We start from the raw sequence: 18,913 nt of genomic DNA, 5'->3' as shown, positions 1-18,913 counted from the left end.
GTTTGTGAAATCCGTTGAGGTTATTTGTGGTACGGTCGTTCCAGCCTGAGCGTGTTTTGGGAAGGCACTTTCTGTTTTCCTTTCCTGAATTTGTCTCTTCCTGCAAAGTGCAGCTGATTCTCTGACGTATGTCTGCTTTTCGCTCATTAGACTTCATGTTGTTGACTGAAATTTTGAACTGCCACTCATAATTCCACGCTGAACCACTTGGATCCTGACACGGACAGCGGCCCACGTGAGGCTGCGGACGCCGCGTACGCCGGGAACTGCTGCACAAGGGGCCAGCAGATGAGAGAGGAGTGCAGCTCTGCTGCTCAGAGGTAGGTTAGACAGCAATTACCTGCAAAAGGCCAAAAGAGACCAGATCCTATGGTTTTTATTTTTTAAATCTGGGAGATTCTGACAAGCTAGGCAAATATCATAGGTTTTCCCCGTTGAACATCTTTTCAGAGCGACTTCCTGTCTCCCTCTCACAGGGACGTCCAGCCGGCTCCCCCCCTCACCGGCGGGGTGGATGGCTGTCACTCGATGCGCCTGGAGTGCTGGTCCTGCAGCCCGGTGAGGAGGAAGGCCTTCAGAAGCCACCAGGCCAGCCAGGGTCAGCCAGCCCACCGCTGTAGCCCCGCCTGCTGCTCCCTGCTCACTGCAGACGCCGCAGGATGGGGGGAGAACAGCGACTCGGGTCAGGGCACCTTCAGCCACCCCACGGTGAAATCCACCAACGACCCGGAGACGCCGCGCGCGTCCCGCAGCCTGGACGGCTGTGAGACGGACCCCGACGACACCTCCGCCTTCGACTACTCCTCCGTCACTTCCTGCAGCCCGGACGGCACCCTGCGCAGGGAGACGCTGGACACCAACAGCGGGGAAGACGAGGACGGGGACGACGAGGAAGACAGCCAGGTGCCGGTGCTGCTGAATCCGTCGTACAGCCGCCAGCAGCAGGAGCAGCAGCCCACGGGGGAGGCCAGAGGGAGGACTGTGTGTGTGAGGTGGCAGATTCCCAGATTCACCCCTCATCCTCCTCTTAGGAGCCCTGCGGGGCCGTACGCCGAGGGACCGACGCCGTGTCTCATCAGCTCCTTTGGAAAGAGGCTGGTGAGCCTGAGGAAAGGGTCGCCTCCTCCACATCTGAAAAGTGCCTTCAGGCCCATCTGGGACGACCCATCGAAGCAGGTAGTTACCTGTGTGGCTCTGTTCAGGGGCGTCGTATGGAGGGCTACGGTTAGGGCCAGCGCCATAGAGATTGAAAAGAGTTGCGACACTCTTTGATGTCACCGCCAGGGCAGTCACGTGGTTCATGTAGACCGCTATAGTTCCAAAACATACGCTGGCTGTCATGTTCTTCTATGGGACAGACAGCAGCGATTGCGTTATTTAACGGTTAATACATATATAAACATACACCCTACTACTTTTTCAGCTGTTATTGCATGATTACATATTTGTTAATGTCATTTTTCCATTTTGAGAGGCAGGGTGACAACAAAAAGCTGTATATTACTTAGATACGTTTTACATTTTTGGAGGGAAAAGCTTATGTTCATGTTCGTATGGACAGGAGAACAGGCTAGAACGGTATCAGATACAATATAGACAGTTGACAGTTCAAAATAGGTAGCTATTTTATCAATTTACCCCTGGATATAACGTTACCTTCACAGAAGGCAAGTCAAGCTAACAAACTAGCAGGCAATCGGTCGTCTACCAAGATAAAAAAAAAATAAAAAAATATATATATATATAATTACGCTGTGTACATACAACAAAAGATCAGTATATGCACCATAAAGGGCCTATTTATATAATATACAGAGTTGACAATTCAAAAGAGGTAGCTATTTAATCAATTTACCCCTGGATATAACGTTACCTTTACAGAGGGCGAAGTCAAGCTAACAAAACTAGCAGGCAATCGGTGGTCTACCAAGATAAAAAATATATATATAATTACGCTGTGTACATACAACAAAAGATCAGAATATGCATCATAAATGGCCTATGATACAATATAGACAGTTGACAATTCAAAACAGGTAGCTATTTAATCAACTTACCTCAGAAGTTACTCGAGAGTCAGCAATGGAAGTGAATGATGTCCGACGCCATAGAATGGCTTTTTGGAACTATGCGAGGCTGCATACCCCGGAAGTGGGCGGCAAACAGCGTACAACGCAGTCCAATGGGAGTGTCGCGACTCTTTTTAGCTCTATGGCTCTGGTTAGGGCTAGTCCAAGGCCCCCCAAAAAGACATTTTTATATATTTCTATGAGCTTTTGGGCGATTTAGATCTTTTGTCATGGGGCCCATAATTCCTCCTGCATGATTTTCACAATTTCCACCAACAAAACAATCTGAAAAGCATGCTGTGCAATATTTATAGAACCGCCATTTGCTGCCGCGGGTCCGACTCTTAACAGCTCCACGCATCTAGATACCAAAAGTATCACTCAAACTCCCCGAGGTTAGACGGAGAGCGTCTGTGGACATCGGTTTAAAAAAAAATAAAAATCATGTCACAGATTTTAAACTCAGTTCTGGACTTTGACTGGGCTATTCAGTAGTAGCACCCTTTGATCAGAACCGCTCCGGTCTGGCTCCTGCTGTATTTCAGGGTCGTTGTCCCGCTGGAAGGGGAACCTCCACCCCCAGCTTTAAATGTTTTGTTTTTCTTTCCAAGCTCATGTTGTGTTCAGCTCCATCCATCTTGTCATGGATTCTGACCAGCTTCCCTGTGGCTGCTGTAGAAAAGCTTCCCCACAGCATGATGCTGCCACTAACGTGTGTCAACACGGGGAGTGTGTGTTCAGAGTGACATGCAATGTTTGTTTTCCACCATGTAGGCAAAAAAAAGTCCCCTCATCTGGAGGACCTTCTTCTACATGTTTGCTGTGTCCCCTAAAGGAAATGCAGCAAACAGGAAGTGGGACGATGGCGTTCTTCTTGCCAGATCTTTGCAGTGGAGCACTAATTTCTGTCCAGTTGGCACATTATCCCACAGGGAGCTGTGGGTCTCTGTAGGTCCTCAGAGAGGCTTTCTGAAGCCTTTCAGTTGTTCAGGTTTTTGTTTATGGATCTCAAAGTAAAGGACGCTGGATGCAAATGTATTCCTCAGCGTCAGATATTTGTCCAACATAGTAAAAAACAAGTGTTAACTTCAAGTTTCCAATTATTCTCTACTTTTTGTTGGCCCTATCACATAAAACCGTAGTTATAACATGACAAAATGTGGAAAGTGTACGAATATTTACAAAAGAATCCTGTGGCCTGGAATAAAAGGAGGACACTGGGTTTACTTTAGCTGTGCAAAAACTCTGAAGCCCACCATCAGCCCTCTGGACTCACCGGTCTGCACACTTTAGATGTTTCCCCACACAAACATAATGTGCAGAACTAGAGTGATGCACATTATCAGTCTGGCTGGCCAGGTTAATCCTGAGGAAGCAATTCTGATTTAGATGAGCAGGGGCAGACATTCTGGACGGTGAGACCTGAGGACCGGGCTAATTTGAAGGGACAACGTATGTTGTGGGCTGGGAAACACAGGCTTGCACAGTTGCTTTGCAGCCAGAAGGTTCTGGGTTCATCAACTCCCAGCCCTGGTTCTTGCTGCATGGGATTTGCATCATCTTCCTCTGCAGGTGTGTCTTCTCTGGTGCTTTTCCCCACCGTCCAAAAATATGCACGCAAGCTCAGTTGGGTCTTTCTAAATTGGGATTCAATTTGTCGCCCCCGTGTGGTGAACAGATGTAAAAGCAAAACTGAATCTCTCCAAACCAGATACAGTTAAGCAATAAAAATCCGTTCTACTGGTGCTATAGTTTTGATCCAAGCATCTCGACATAACGTGCTCTCTGCTGCTTACGTTTCTCGTCTCCCTTTAAATCCAAATGACTTTATGCACGCAGGCCGATTCCGCTCCAGAAAGGGACAACAGACCTGGATTCATCCCAGTTCCAGCTCCAGTGAGGCACAACGTCCACGCCGTCAATCCCAGCAGGGAAAACCTGAGGTACCTGAATTTTCTCTAACACACAAATGATGGAAACAATACATGCATCCCACCACTAACGTTTCCATGGAGGCTGCACCTTGACAACACGCTTTTTAAGGCTTCTGCCGTCATTCTGGATGCATATTTTTACTATCCCTCTTTAAAAAATGTTTTCACTTGATTTTTATTTGTTTCTAACAACATTTAGTTACACTTTCCCATAGTTACATTTTCTATCTCTCACAGGTAAATATATTCCACATTATAAGTCGAGTCATAACAATGATCACAATGCAATAATAAAGAAAAGGTGAAGATAAAAACAAAATGAGGTGAATAAAAAAACACAGTAAAACCCCCTCTGATACAAGATAATCCCCACATTCTTAATCACAACGGTATGCTATACCGAAAATGTACAAAGAGGGCATGTATTTAAGCAAATCAGCGTATTAACGAGGACATGGTTGTGCTCTGAAGTCTTAAAGTCCATATGTCCTCCCATGTGTCCTCTGCTTTTTCTCCTTCGTTTCAGTCTCCCGTTTCTGCCTTACATTTATGGATTCATATCCATAGACAGAAACAGATCATAGAATTTACTAATTACTTTATGGTTTCCCTTTTTATAAACCTAGAACATTTATTTTATAGGTCTGGGTTCATTAAGTTTGGTCCCAGTTTTTAGACGTCATCACAAAAGGTTCTAATTTGTAAATATCTATAGAAGTCTGTCTTAGGGAGACCAAATAAATTTTTCATCTGCTCAAAGGTTTAAAAATTTCCCTCTTTAGTTGATGAATATGAGATAGTGACAGATTTAATTTTTAGATGAATTCCAGGGTGTGTTTCCTGGCTCTGACCATGCTTTTGACCGTATTTGACAAGTTGTATGTACAGTTGAAGTTAGGGCCTTCCATCGGCCTTATGCCAGCCTGCTCTTTGCAATCCAAAACCACTTTGTTTCTGGGCTCTTTTCACCATTAAGACAACAATTCTTACTGCCACATTGCCAGACCGGACACAAAAAAATAAAAATAGAATAAAATTGTTTCTGGGATCGCTGTCCTGGTAGGAGACCCAACTCCTCTAAGAAAGATAATTGGTTAGATGGAACAGCAACTGAGAGTGAAAACTGTTGTGAACCGGAAACTGCTGGGACATCAGCGTCTCCGTCTACCCCAGGGCTCTGCAACCTGTGGCTCTTAATAACTTTGGCTACAAATTAGGTTTTTATTATGGTATTTAAATGTAATAATGATAATAAATGCAGGTTTTAGCAGGTTTTTCTTGGAATAATTGCTTTTAATTTTCACAACATAATGATGTTAAAAGTGCCAGTCATATTTAATTTTAAATCATGTTGGAAACAATGATTCTTTTTACATAATGATCCAATAAATAACATCCCATCTATCTTCTTTTTTTAAACCTTAAAATAGACATAAAAGGGTGTTTCTTTAACAATGACAACATATTTCCTACAGTAGCTCTTTATCACAAATTATAACTTACTTTTGTTCAAAAGGCCAGGCAACATTTGCGGCTCTGAATGAGTTTAATTCAAGTGGACTGTTGGCAAAATGCCTCTTTAGACTGTAAAGGTTGCAGGCCCCTGGTCTACCCAAAAGCACATTTTACATTTAGAGGGTCCTGACTGATAAAATAGTGCTGCTGAAAAAAACAAATTTTAAAGCTTGACTATAATTCGCCCACATGGACAATTCAATTGCCTTCTGAAGCTAAATTTATGGGTCATATGAGGAAAAGAAAGAAAGAAAAAGTTCAGTGTCAGGAAGAATTTGTAGTGAAGTCAAGGTGAGGCTTTCACACCTGAGAACATTGATCCAACGGTCAAGCACGGCAGTGGAGGCGTCATGCTGCTGTATTACACAAAAACCCGATGGAATAATAAGAGACTAACGCTTAATCCTTCAACCTGAGCTTCACTAACAGCTACATCATTGAAATCCTCTGTTGTAGGACTTTTTTCATCCTATTGAATCTATGGTAACGGTTGGGTGTGCAACCCTTAACTTCTTGCTTTATCACCTCAGACCCGTGCTGGCTCAGCAGCGAGGGAACCACGCGCCAGCGGTGGGCGGGGGAGGACTGTGGGACAGCGAGGACAGCGAGGGACCCTGCAGCACAGTTTGACTTTCTGCAGTCCTCCCTGGACGCACGATGACCGCAGCACAAGTGGGATGAATCGCCCCAAAGAGCCACTTTAACTTCTGGACTCATGTTCAAGCAGAAAAAAAGGTCCAAATGCAACATTTGGTTCATTTTTGTTTCTTGTTCTTTAGGGAAACTAAAGCTATGAAAAGTGTAGCTGTAGATCAACGTTTTTCTCTCGATGGAGGTGTATAACATCTCTTAACGTAAGAGAGAATGCCAACATAAAAATAATAACTTAAAAAAAAACCTTTATCCACAGAGGGGCAAGACGGGGCTGGAACTGAAGGGAATATAGGCTCCAGCTTTACTGAGGTAAATACATGACAGCAACTTGCAGAACAGTTGATTTAAATTAAATGACCTTTCCTGTCTTGGTATAATTAATATTAGGCAAACCTGATAGATTTTTAGCTTATCTGATAGTATCAAAAGAATATGCCAGCGTGGAGGATGAAATCACGATTTTTTTGTCCACCTGAGAATAAAATAAAGGTTATAAAAATGTGTAAAAAAAGTCTTAATATAGCAATTTTGTTTCTTATCGCAGTAACATAATTTTACAATATTCACGATACCAAACTACTAAAGATCTAGACCTTTTGAAGACAAGCAGGCCCACAGCATCATAGGTCCTCTACCTGAAGGGTTTGATATGGAAAAGCTCAACCGATATGATTAACGTTCCAGTAGTCTAGCAAAAAGCACGTTTACATTTATGATAGTATAATTTAAATCCCAAACAACAGATTGGCATCTAGATAAGAGTCTGAAGCTGTTCCTGGTACCTTTCGGTTTTTCTTTTTTTGGGGGGGATTTTCTTTGACCTCGTCCAGCCTAGTAGCTAAGAGAAATGGGCCTCTGGATGTCATCATGTTTGCACAATAGGGCAACCAAGCCATGGATTACCAATTACAAGTCCCAAGGAACTCTTTATAAATGTAAAAATGTGACGATTAGTGGTACCAACCTAGATTTTGCTAAAACTATTATCAGTGTGTTTCTTTTTATCCCCCCTGAACAGACTCAGTTTACACTTTTCTAAATGTGTCATATTATGTGCCAATAAAAGAAGGCTTTTCACTCACCTTTACCTGCAGTGGCCGCGCTGTGTATAATGGACCCGGGACCCATTTGCTAAAAGGAATCTGTGTTGGGAGTCATCTGTCTTTTCATATTTTTACTCTTTTGTTGTTGGCCTATCCTTTTTTTCCCTTTTCTACAAGAGCAGTAGAAGCAGGAAACAACAGGTCTTTATTTTGCTTGCACCGGTGGATGAATACATTGTTAGATGCACTTTTCATGTTTAGATATTGGACTTTTTTTTTTTGCCTGTGTACAGAATATTCTCACGATCCATCAGGGGCTCTTTCTTCTTAATTGGATTCTGGATTTTGACTAAAGAACTGCCTCTAGACTCACAAAAAGCACAATTTAGATACATCTAGATATTCACCTGTAGCAAAGGTTGCCGGTCTGACTCTGTAGCCCGAATGGCTAGGAAGTTGTTTTATTAAACATGCTGGCGAATCCAGCAAACTACAACATTTTCCTGAACAAGCACACGTTATAGAGCTGGAATTGCATAAGTTAGTTAAAAAGTCACTTATTTGTTTCTTCCTCATTTATTTTAATGACTAAAAATTCTGGCTAATTGTACCTACTTCCTACTCCTGGGAATCTTTGATACAAGAACCTTTTAGGCTTACTAAGAAACAGAACCAGTACACAACTGGAAGTATGTCTACTTTCCCTCACATTTCAACGACTTGTATTTTTTTATAATTTTTATTTTTTCCTTCAAACCTTTGAAAGATGCATAACCATGAAACTGAAATCATTTATTGAGATTTTATGCGATAGACCGACACAAAGTAGTGCATTATTGTGAAAGCTGTAGGAAAATTTGTTAAACATGTTTCACAAAGAAAAATCGGACATGTGTGGTGTGCGTACATATTCAGAACCTTTACTCCGCTACTGCTAATAAAACCCAACGCTGACCGGAGTCCGTCTGGATGTTCTGAACCAGCACAAATGTTTGAGAAAGTCTGTGAACAAGCAGCATCTTGAAGACCAAGGACTGCAGCAGACAGGTCGACGAGAAAGTTCTGGAGAAGTTTAAAGCAGGGTTTGGGTTATAAGACAATATTCTATGCTCTGAATATCTCGCGTAGTTATTGTTATTACTTATAAAGTAACAACTGCAGCCCTAGCAAGACACCTAAAATGTACAGGTCTGGCGAGGAAAGCAACAAACTACCAAGAGGCCGGTGGCAGGTCTGGAGGAGCTGCAGAGATCCGCGGCTCTGGTGAGAGAACCCGTCGACAGCTCAGCTATTAACTGCATTCAATTATGGAAAAGCTGCAAGAATAAGAGCAGCTGATGAAAAAGGAAACCGTAGGTCGAGTTTGCAATAAATGAGGCACGGGATACAGCGAACGTGTTAGAAGGTGCTTTTCAGACTAGACCAGAACTGAGCCAACATGGAAAACACTGTATGAAGGAACATTTCACAACTAGGTGCTACTTTGTCGACCTAAAACACACATTTACAACAAAACACAGTTGTGTGATTTTAATTGGACAAAACATTTGAGGTGTATGAATGGTTTCTTTTTTTCCACTGCATTCATATTTCATTTGGGCTAATTAGCCCACTGCAGCTCATTTAACACCCACTTCAGCAGCTCCCCCCCCCAAAAAAAACCCCATAAACAAATAAAAAGCAGGAAAAATTGGAGAAATAAGTGGTTCAGTACAAAATAAGACTGGGTGATTTATTAATCTCATCAAGATCATTAATACAAAGCAGTTAAAAGGCCACATACCATCAAACAAACCGATTGCTGGATCAAGCTGTTACAGTGCCATCAACAGAGAACTTAATAGTCATTTTGTTGAAGATGGGGGGGGGGGGGGTAAAGATGAACCCCATCAATACTGACACGGGAAACTTGGGAAATGGAACAGAAACACGAGTCGAAACGACAAATTGTTCGCACATGAAATAAGAATGGAAATCCTCCCAAACGTCGCTCTGCAGTACTAGTTTGAAAACGTCGACTAATCATCCATCATCCTTAGCTTAACGTTTAGTTTGGGTTCTTTGTTTGTTTTCACGGGTTGTTCGTGGTGATGGGACACCCTGGAGCTTCTGTGAGCCAGGAGGGGGGGGGATTGAAAAATGAGGCGGTAAGACTTGTGTGTGTCTCTGCTGCCCTGATCCGTGTTGCACAGGGTCACTACATTTACAAACGTTCCTGCGACAACTGTGGCTCTTAAACAGTACAGCCTAAAGTGCACAAAGTGTGTTACTCCCAAAAACACACACAAAAAAACAAAAAAAAAACAAAAAGAAAAAATTGCTATGCGCCAAAACTCGTGACTGAATATATTTCATTGCAACTTTGATACGACTCCAACCTCAGTTTGATGAACGTAAGCGTTAAAAAGTCTTTGAAAAGGAGATAAAAGGCAATTAGTAGGATGTACAAAGTGAAGCACGCCTCTATTTAAGTGCTTGGCATATTAAACTGGATAGTTTCCATTGCTTTAAAGCACCACCGGGGTGGGGGGGGGGAGGAAAAATGGCTTTTCTTGGTAAATACTCACAGTGGCTGAACTGGAGATTGTCTGCAAATTAGTAACAGTGACCTGCTTTTTTTTCTTTTCTTATTTTCCTTTTTTTTAGATTTTTAATTTTTTTTAGCCGACTGTAGCAGCGTTGGACTCTTATGAAATATCTGACTGAAAAAGGCGGATGACGGTACGATAAGACGGGGGTGGGGGGGACCGAGGGAGGGGAAAGGATTTTCACTTTATACAAATGAGTTAGTGTATACATGGTATATATATACACGGCATGAACAGACATGTACAATTTTATAGTGTATAGCTTTGTTCTAAACATTACATAGGCAACTTTTATTTTTAAGCATTTTAGACACCATTTTGCTTATTTCTGTAAAGTAGAAAACAAACTAAAAAAGGCACATCCGAGCGTGATGCATGGATTATTTCAGTCTATCTAAACTAAAACAAAATGTTTCAAGCAAAAAAAAAAAAAAAAAGGAGAGCTAAAGAGGAGGAAGTTAGGTTAAAAAGTTCCTCTTTCCGTAGGTTTTAGGCATCGGGAGCAGCCACTGGGGAGGGAGGGAAGGCTGGCCCAGCTTTGGTGGGAGGATGCGTGCGTCCAGTGCAAAAGTTTCAACACAAATAAAGCAAACTTCCAAAGTTGAAGGGAAAAGAGGAGCACAGTGTCGGACAGCAGTGTACGTCCGCGAGGGAACGGCTTAAGACATCGGCTTGAGGCGAGCAGGCTGAAGTGAGATTCCTCCTCCTCCTCCTGCACCATGCTGCTCTTTGATATCGTGGCAGACCTCCCTCTGGTCCTGCGCTGCACAGAGATCTGCTTTTTTTTTTTTTTATTTCCTTTCTTTCCCTTTTTATTCGTCCAATCAAAAACCCGCCGACTTTGCCCAAACCTTGTGCAAATGGAGTGTTCTTGGCTCAGCTACTGTGTCCGTCAGGGCCAATAGGACTGGAGCCTGGGTGTAGAGGTCACCGCCGTTGGATTTTTTTAAAAGGCAACATTTTTGTGGCTGCGGAGAGGCTTCAGACAAAAAAACAAAAAAAACAAACAAACACCCCAAACAAATAGAAACAGTCCAGACAGTTTGACGTGCTACTTTACAGTCACAGTGTACAGCTTGAGATACAAAGTGGGGGATTCGGCTCCTTGTAGTGTTTCATTTAGTGTTAGAACTGCTTTAAAAACAAAAAAAGAAAATCCCTTATCCCCCTGCATAAAATAAGACTTTGGCAACTGTCTTCAGTAAGTAGGAAAAGCGAAGCCCACCTGCTGCCCACAGCCACCGTTTCAGAGGAGCTCGCAGCTCGTAGCGCCTTGTGAGCGGCAGAGGGAATGCGGAGGATGTCAATGCCCAAAAGAAACAGAGAGAGCACAGTTGAGGCTACAAGCACCCCCCCCCCCCCCTCTCTGGAGGGGCGGCGCTGTGGGACAGGCGAAGCGCGTCAGGTAAAGAGTTTCACTCGGAGCGGGCCGCGCTGCTCCCAGCAGACGCTAACGCTCCTTGTTGTTTTGTTAGCTGGCACACCGGTGGGGGGTGGGGGGGGGTCGTCATTGGCACAGAGGGTTTTGTGGTGGAGGCGGAGCTACTGATCCCCTGAGAGGACTGGCAGGTGTGATGGACGCAGGGGGAGGATTGTGTGAAGCAGTCTTGTTCTTTCGGACCAGTAGCTCTGAGTCTGGCTGCTGAAGAGACGACGCGGACTCACTGGCTGCTGTCGGCGTTCTCCACCAGCGGCAGGCTCTGCAGCGGCGGCTGCAGCGCCTCCCTTTTATACGTCTTTGGTGGGAGCTTGGGAAGCTGCGGGACGGGGTTGTGGCGAGGGGGCACGGGCGGAGCCGCGTTGGGGAGCGGACACAGGCTGTTCTGGCTGGCGCTGAGCGGGCAGCCCCTCCTGGGGATGCGGGGGGACGGCGTGCTGGGCGGCGTGTTGGGCGAGCTGGGCGAGCTGTTGAAGTCCCAGTGGTATCGGCCGCCGGGCGACGGCTGCATGTTGAGGGGGTAGTTGATGAAGATCTCCGGGGGCCGCTGGGGCACCGGCGGCGGCGTGTCGGGTAGAGGGTCCCGCGGCGGTGGAGGGGGCGGGCTGGGCAGGGGGCCGTCAAAGGGGGGCCCGTTGTAGAGGAGCGGTCGATGCTGGTTTCTTGGCAAAGGAGGAAGCCGGGGAGGGATGGCTGGAGGGCTGTCGCACACAGAGCTCAGCTGTAACACAGAAAAAACACAAGAGTTTGTGTTCATATTTGTGTTTATAAACCTAGTTTATAAAGAAGAATCAGAGATTTCAGTCTCTAGATGTTCATAAGCCTCGCAGCTATACTTGTAGGCATCTGCGGTTCTTTAAACAGCAGTGGTGGATAGTAGGAGTAGGAGAGGGGCTGAGTATTAATTCTTAAGCAAGGCGTTATTATGTGCTGCAGGCTGTTTATAAAGGTTTCTCTTCTTAAACTCTCATTACGTGTATAATGAGTGTAAATCTGTCCCAAAATGCGTTCTCAGGTGCTTTTGTTTTTCTCTACCAGAGGCCGGTGAAATATCAAAGTTTCCTTCATCTTTTTTCTCCTGTGCTTTTATCTGCAGTCACCCCAACATTATTTCACATCAATGTCACAAAGCTCACAATTTCATTGTATGATCGTTATTTAAGGTGTTTTTCTTACTTTTGCTTCAGACAAAGTGTCTTTGCGCCGAGGAGGTAAAGGAGGCGGCTTTAGCTCCTCTCCAAGCTGGTGGAGGCTGCCGCAGGAGACAGACTGAAACTCTGCAAAAAAACAAACGGACAATAAATTAAAAAAGCTTCAGCTGTAATTATCAGTATCATTTGTTGCTTAAGCGAAAAACAATCAAACTATGAAAGTTGAAAGCTGATTACTCACTTGAAGGAGGCAGAGAAAACACAGAGCCTGTAAAATTCAAACACAAAGAGGATTATCTCACAAAAAAGTTTGAAAATGAATAAATCAATAAATGCAGATATAAACAAGCAGAGTTCACCTTCATTGTTAAAACTGTCCCTTTACACAAATATTTTTATTTTATCGTCTTAGTATAAAAGGTAATGTACCACGAAAAATTATTTCTACTCCCTTCACTTTACACCCACAAACTTCAATATATTTTATTAAGGTTTCATGTGATAGATCAACACAACCTAGTGTATAATAATAAGTAGTGAAAGGAACAATAATGAATTGTTTTCAATTGTTTTGTTTTAAAAAGTAAAAATCCCTAAAAGTGTGGAATACATGCAAACTCATGTCTGTGAAAATGAATTTGCAGCGCAAGGATCAGTAAACTCAAATTTGTCAAATACATAATTGTTACTCTTTTAGGATTCTAATTTGAAAAAAAAAAAAAATTCCTTCAATTTTCAGATAAATCCCTTCATGTGTTGTTCTATCTCATACAATGCCAATAAAACACACAGAGTTTTGGTTCAGACATGGCAATATGGGAAAACGTTAAAGCTGCAGTAGGTAACTTTTGTAAAAATGTATTTGTTTACATATTCTTTAAAACTGTTACTATGTCCTGACAGCGAAATATGAGACAGATGATATGTGAAAAAAATGAAGCTCCTCTGGCTCCTCCTGCTGACATTTGCAAATAAACACCGCTCCCGGTCAGAAACAACCAATCAGAGCCAGGAGGAATATCTGGCTCTGCCCAGCTCAGCAGGGGGGAGGGACCTGTAAGGTGTGCTGGTTCACTTTTTCAGGTTAAGTCCACGGTTTTATCAAAACTCCCCACTGCAGCTTTAAAAAGGGTAGGAATACTCCCAAAAATATTATATCAGCGGGACAGAAAACGCTTCACACAGAAAATAGCTCCCTTTGTTTTGTGTCGACAGAGGAAAAAAACACGTTAACAGATGAACTCACTGCTGTAGGAGCTGTTGAGGTCATGATCCATGAAGACCGAGCTGAGATCAGACGAGGCCGACTGCGGAGGGGTGGGCGTGTTTGGAGAGGTGGGCACTGAGACGGACGACGGCGGGTCCTGCTCGTTCTCCGCGATGCTGCGGAAGGTGATCTTGTGTTGCAGATCCCTCTCCAGGGCCACGGGGTGGCCCTTCAGGGTGCCAGAGGTAGACGTTCGCACAGGCCGGAGCCCAGGGGATTTCAGGGAGTAAGTGGTCTTCCTGGGCTGAGAACAGAGAGGAAGGGAATGAGCGGAACAAGCAGAGGATTCTCGAAATGTAAATGAGAACAAATAATAGTTTGCAAACCTAATACTTTTTACATCGATTTATTGTCTTAAAGGACGTTTGTCGTATTTTCTATCAGAAACCAACTTCTTGGTTGCTTCTCTGCTTGGGGTTGTGAGTTATTTTGGGCTTCAGCATTCAGGGTGTTTTTTTTCTATCTTTCTTGCTGGTACTTATTAATTAGGAGCTGAGGTGGTATCGTGCTACGTGTGCGATTAGAGTATTTGGTGTGAAAAGGAGTTTCACTAATATCTAAAGTGAACAGAGAACAGTCTGTAGTTAATCCCTAGAGAATGAAGAACCTCAACCCTCTGTGTAAGTCACCTGCTTTAAGTCTCATGGGATTTTTCTATGATTTTCGTGAGTCCATAGAAATGGTTGAGTTGAACTGTGACGTGAACAGACTCTAGTCAGTGGCTGAAGTCAGGGCAGCAGCGCTGTCTGTGTGGAGCCCAGCAGTGTGGAGGCTCCTGGAGCTTTGCTCCGCCGCAGCAGGTGGGTCTAACCCGAAGAAACATCCACCCAATCAGTGCAGCGCAAATACCCAATATCCAGCCTATAAATATATAAATCCCTAAATTTTAACTCCATAAGGCGGTTTGGGACAGATCAGCCTCTTCTCCCCTCTCTGCTTCTGTCTCACAAACACACACCAAGAGAAACTGTGCATTATTAGTTCAGTCTGAGCGGCGATCCATATTTATCCCTGCGGATTAGTTTATCCTTAACAATATTCAAGACATTTTTGTATATATATGTTATTTGTATTTTTTTTAGGTTATTTATTTTTTAATTTATAATGACTTCTTTAAGTTTTGATTCTAGTTTCTCTAGCAGATTTTAGAGTTAATGTAACGCAGTAATGCTTAATAGCAGCAGGGTGCCAAACATTAGATCCAGGATCTAATATTGAGACTAGATTTTGTTTCTGAGGAGCTGTGTTGCTAAAAAAGTATAATTGTGAATCAGTAACAAAAAACCTTCCACTGTAAAAAATATCAGGGTTGCGATTCGAATGAATCCTGAAAATGTGAAAGATGTTTGTCCTCCATCGGGCACAGACCATCTACTTGAAATGTCTTTCAGAGCATCAACTATGGCCTCTAACAGTGCCGAAAATGTCTTTAAGACGACTTTGTTTTAAAATGAAAACAGCCAGGGTTGTCAAAAACGTCACTTCTGAAACTAAAGCTCAGAAGAATGAAATCAAGCTTAAAGATGCTGAAGCTGGTGAGAACATTGTTGCTCTAAAAGCAATAAAAACCTCAGAAATGCCAGAAGAGAACATCGTGTTACGCTTCACACATGTGGCCAAAGTATTTCAGTCAGGTGATGTAAGATTACATTGGAGATGAGCAGGGCTGTCAGAGCACACCAATCAGGAAGGACTTCTCTTTCACACAAGCACACCACGTCAACAGAAACTCTTACAAATCGTGCGGGCTGCCTGGCGTTCCGTGGCTCAATCTCCAGAGACTTTTTGAACAGGTGGTCTGAAAACTCCTTCTCACTCATGTTTTCCATCGGATTCAGGTTCTCGAAGTACCTCTGTGGAGCACGGGAAGCACAGATTTAACCTTCCAGACATGAGTTCTCACGGGGAACGACGACGACGACCCTGCAGACAGGAGCGCTCACCCTGATGTCTGGCTCCACCTTCAGGCAGTAGGGCTGGTTCTGGTACTGCTGGATCTCGCCTGTTATTTCGGCCACTTTCCGCCGCTTGCTGAAGTTAATCAGGTCCTTGCCGTGGCGTCTCAGGAAGTCGGGGTTGCCTTCCTCGGTCTTCAGAATGTTTGTTAAATAGATGCCTAGGGAGGAGGACAGAAAGTATAAATCACACGGCTTTAACTAACATTTAGAAATATTCAAAAAGGCCAAAAATACAATTAATCAGGAAATAAGCAAAATGAAATGTAACGGTTTCATTAATACTAAAAGACAGAATAAGACTAGACAGTCTGCAGACGACAATTATATATAAAATATAGAAATAAAGAAATACATTGAGACTAAACTTGAATCGTTATGCTGTGGAGGACCTACCAAAGAAAGGCACACAGGGTGGATTTATTGACTTCAGTTTAGCCAAGTATTTCTTAAAATGATCCTGACTCAGTTCCACTGCTTCTTCCAGGATTTTCTTTTTCCTTTCTGGTATTGCCTGTCCAGGACAGAAAGCAGAGGAAAATACAAATTCATATAAGTTATCTTAACAAAAAGGGCCTTAAAAAAAAAAAAACATACATGCATACACATATATATTTTTTTTTTTGCTTATTCTTAGGCGAATGTTTTCTGGAGGACTGCCCCAAAAATTTGCTTGACAATATCAAAGTTCTTTCTAACTATTATTGGAAAACATGTTGAGGTGGCTGCAGCGTGGAGGAGCTCTGCTGGTCTCCCAATAGAAGAACGCGTCACATTAAGTCCAGTTCAGCTTAGCTGTTGTTTAGTTCAGGTTTGTACTGGAAGCTCAGCCTCTAAGGAGCGGTGGGGGGTTTCTGTCTAATGTCTGGAATCAGTCAGCTCAGCTGCAGCCACCAACACCTCTTCTTCTACTTTTTCTTTACACAGAATAATATCAGTTCTGATACATAGAAACAGCGCAACTTTAAACACCTGGAAGGAAAAAGCTTTATTAATACTTTATTAAAGTATCCTTGAACTTCCCCACTTTGGCTACGCTACAACCACAAACTTCAGCATATTTTATTCAACTTTATTTTACTTCTTAATCATCCCCTGTATGATATTGCTCTAAGTAAAAGACACTCAAAGTTTTCCCATTTTATTCTAAAATCAAAACATGAAAGGTGCGGTGTGCATATGTTCTCGCTCCCGTCTATGACTTTACTCCTCGGTATCATCCCACCGCCCACCTAAACAGAGATCAAGAGCTCAGGTGGGAACGTCTGAGACCAAATACTGAACCATTTGGCATATAAAACACCTCTGGTCACCCATAACACCCCCCCCCCCCCCCTCAGTGAAACCTGCTGCTGGAAGCGTGATGCTGCACGGATGTTTTCTCCAGCAGCGACAGGGATGCCAGACTAAGTGGTGAGAAAGATGGAGCTAAATGTTGAGCAATACTGGCAGGAAACCTGGTAAACGCTGTGAAGGTACGTTCTCACCGAACGCGATCAAGGCCAATGGAGCGAGTGATTTACAGGTTATCCCTGTGATCAGGAGCGGATTAGCAGTCCGCAATGTGAACGAGACGTTCAGAGCGATGCGAACGGCACGAATTGGGCGAATAGAGTAAAGTGAACTTCGCCCGCTTTCGAGTTCAACAAGCTCAACTTTTCTGTCAATTAGCGGAAAGTTAAGGGTCCGAATTGTCCGTTTAAGTTTTTTTTATGCATTACATTTGTAGTACCATGCATCATTTTCTTCTCCCTCACAAATATTCGGTACCTTGTGCCGATCTATCACGTTAAATCAGCCCTGAAATTATTTTGACATTGTTGATTGTAATGATTGTACTGGAGTTTAAATACTTTCACATGGAGCTGAATAATGCTGGTCGCAATCTCAATGCTGTCCTGAGACAAACTCTGAGAAGAGCAGCACAAACCTCTTAAGTTTCGTTCCCCCAACATGTCGACTCACCTCAAAGGTGTGGTCTAACCTGTAGACCGGGACAGAGTTGATGGCGCTGACCACCTCCAGCACGCCGTTAAAGTTGTTGAGCTCCTGGAAAACCTGCAGGATCTCGATGACCCGTGATAACACAGCCACCCTTTCCTCGTGGTTCATCACCTCCACGATACACCTGCAACACACGACACAATTCAGATTGGTTCCAGAGGCACACGACAGACGTGTGACGTGGCGGCGATGAAGGGGACCCACTTCTCAAACCACAGCGTCAGGTTGGTGGTGTGGCGGATCATGCGCAGCAGGTTGGGAGAGTTCTTCTCCTTGTCCTCTTTGGTCCAGACGCTGCCCACCAGCTCCGACGGCCGCACGGCTCTGCGCATCAAGCGGGACGTTTTTTTTTTGATTACGACACAGAATCCTGCCTCAACCTCCTTACCGGCCTCAGCGTCTCCGCCACCGTTTACCTGTAGAGCTCAGACTCTATGAGCGTGAGCTGCCGGGCGATCTCTATGGGGTGGAGGGTCATGAGTTCGAAATTCTCGATCTGGCCGGCTTTGCAGATGTGCCACTCGAAGGGCGGAGGCGAGCTCTCGAAGGTGATGTTGTGACTGATGCCGTTTGACTGGATTTGGAGCTTCCTCCTGATGACCTTAGTGATGGACTCCACCCACTTCCTCATGGACTTGCCTAGAAGAAAGCACATTTATTGAAGCACGGCCATTCAAAAGCACACCATCACACGGTAATGACAAAAGGGCACAACAGTAAAAAGACTGAGATGGAGGGATGACAATAACGTGGAGATGATAGAAAATAAGATATTTTCTTAAATTCAGGGACTGGGCGTAAGAATGGTGACAGAGTTCAGCAACAGGACCCACAGGTGGAGACGTTTGCTGTGGGTCAGTTTCTTAGCTGATCTCTAATCATTGGGAAATCTCAGTGCTGGGGTTCAATTCGACTGCAGAAGGTGCAGATGAGCCACGTCTGTCCTGGATTAAATCCATGTAGCAAAAACAGTAGTTTGAGTCTGGCGTTGAATTTTAACTCACTTAGCAGAGATGCACCATATATGGAATCAAACTTATTATCATAATGTCCAAGGTGGGATGAAACATTTGGTACGATTTTACATGGTAGGCATGTAAATTCTGTGTGCCAACCGTAAAGTTTGTACCGCAATTGAACTACATTTAAATTTGTTAGGGTACTAAGATCATCCAGATAAACAGGAGGGTTCACAAACCACAGGATTCAAAAATGGCTCACCTGTTGCACCATGTTAAAGCGACAAAGTAATGATTTGAGCCACAGCCCTTTGTTTAATAAATAGACTACGGCAC

At 43.7% G+C, this 18,913-nt stretch overlaps 1 protein-coding gene and 1 long non-coding RNA gene across 2 annotated transcripts in view; one reads left to right on the top strand and one right to left on the bottom strand.

Annotated features, from left to right (window-relative positions):
• The first annotated feature begins 756 nt into the window (after nt 1–756).
• LOC118566930 lies at nt 757–7,158 on the top strand. The gene is made up of 3 exons (XR_004933363.1): nt 757–1,176; nt 3,909–4,012; nt 6,049–7,158. It is a non-coding gene; the product is annotated as an uncharacterized LOC118566930 (long non-coding RNA).
• A 1,756-nt stretch (nt 7,159–8,914) lies between these two features.
• LOC105932910 (son of sevenless homolog 2 (Drosophila)) overlaps nt 8,915–18,913 on the bottom strand; it is a 51,655-nt gene continuing 41,656 nt past the window's right edge. Inside the window, exons 14-23 of the mRNA XM_012872228.3 lie at nt 18,035–18,257; nt 17,823–17,942; nt 17,580–17,742; nt 16,011–16,128; nt 15,603–15,775; nt 15,396–15,512; nt 13,639–13,903; nt 12,634–12,660; nt 12,418–12,518; nt 8,915–11,962 (exon numbers count right to left, since the gene is read on the bottom strand). Coding sequence (XP_012727682.2) covers nt 11,465–11,962; nt 12,418–12,518; nt 12,634–12,660; nt 13,639–13,903; nt 15,396–15,512; nt 15,603–15,775; nt 16,011–16,128; nt 17,580–17,742; nt 17,823–17,942; nt 18,035–18,257 — 1,805 coding nt within the window. The 3' untranslated portion in view covers nt 8,915–11,464. The remainder of the gene's footprint in view (nt 11,963–12,417; nt 12,519–12,633; nt 12,661–13,638; nt 13,904–15,395; nt 15,513–15,602; nt 15,776–16,010; nt 16,129–17,579; nt 17,743–17,822; nt 17,943–18,034; nt 18,258–18,913) is intronic.

This window comes from Fundulus heteroclitus, chromosome 19 (assembly GCF_011125445.2).
Source record: "Fundulus heteroclitus isolate FHET01 chromosome 19, MU-UCD_Fhet_4.1, whole genome shotgun sequence".
NCBI lineage: Eukaryota > Metazoa > Chordata > Actinopteri > Cyprinodontiformes > Fundulidae > Fundulus > Fundulus heteroclitus.
Note: the sequence above shows the minus strand (reverse complement) of the source record. Positions and strands in the feature narration are given on the sequence as shown.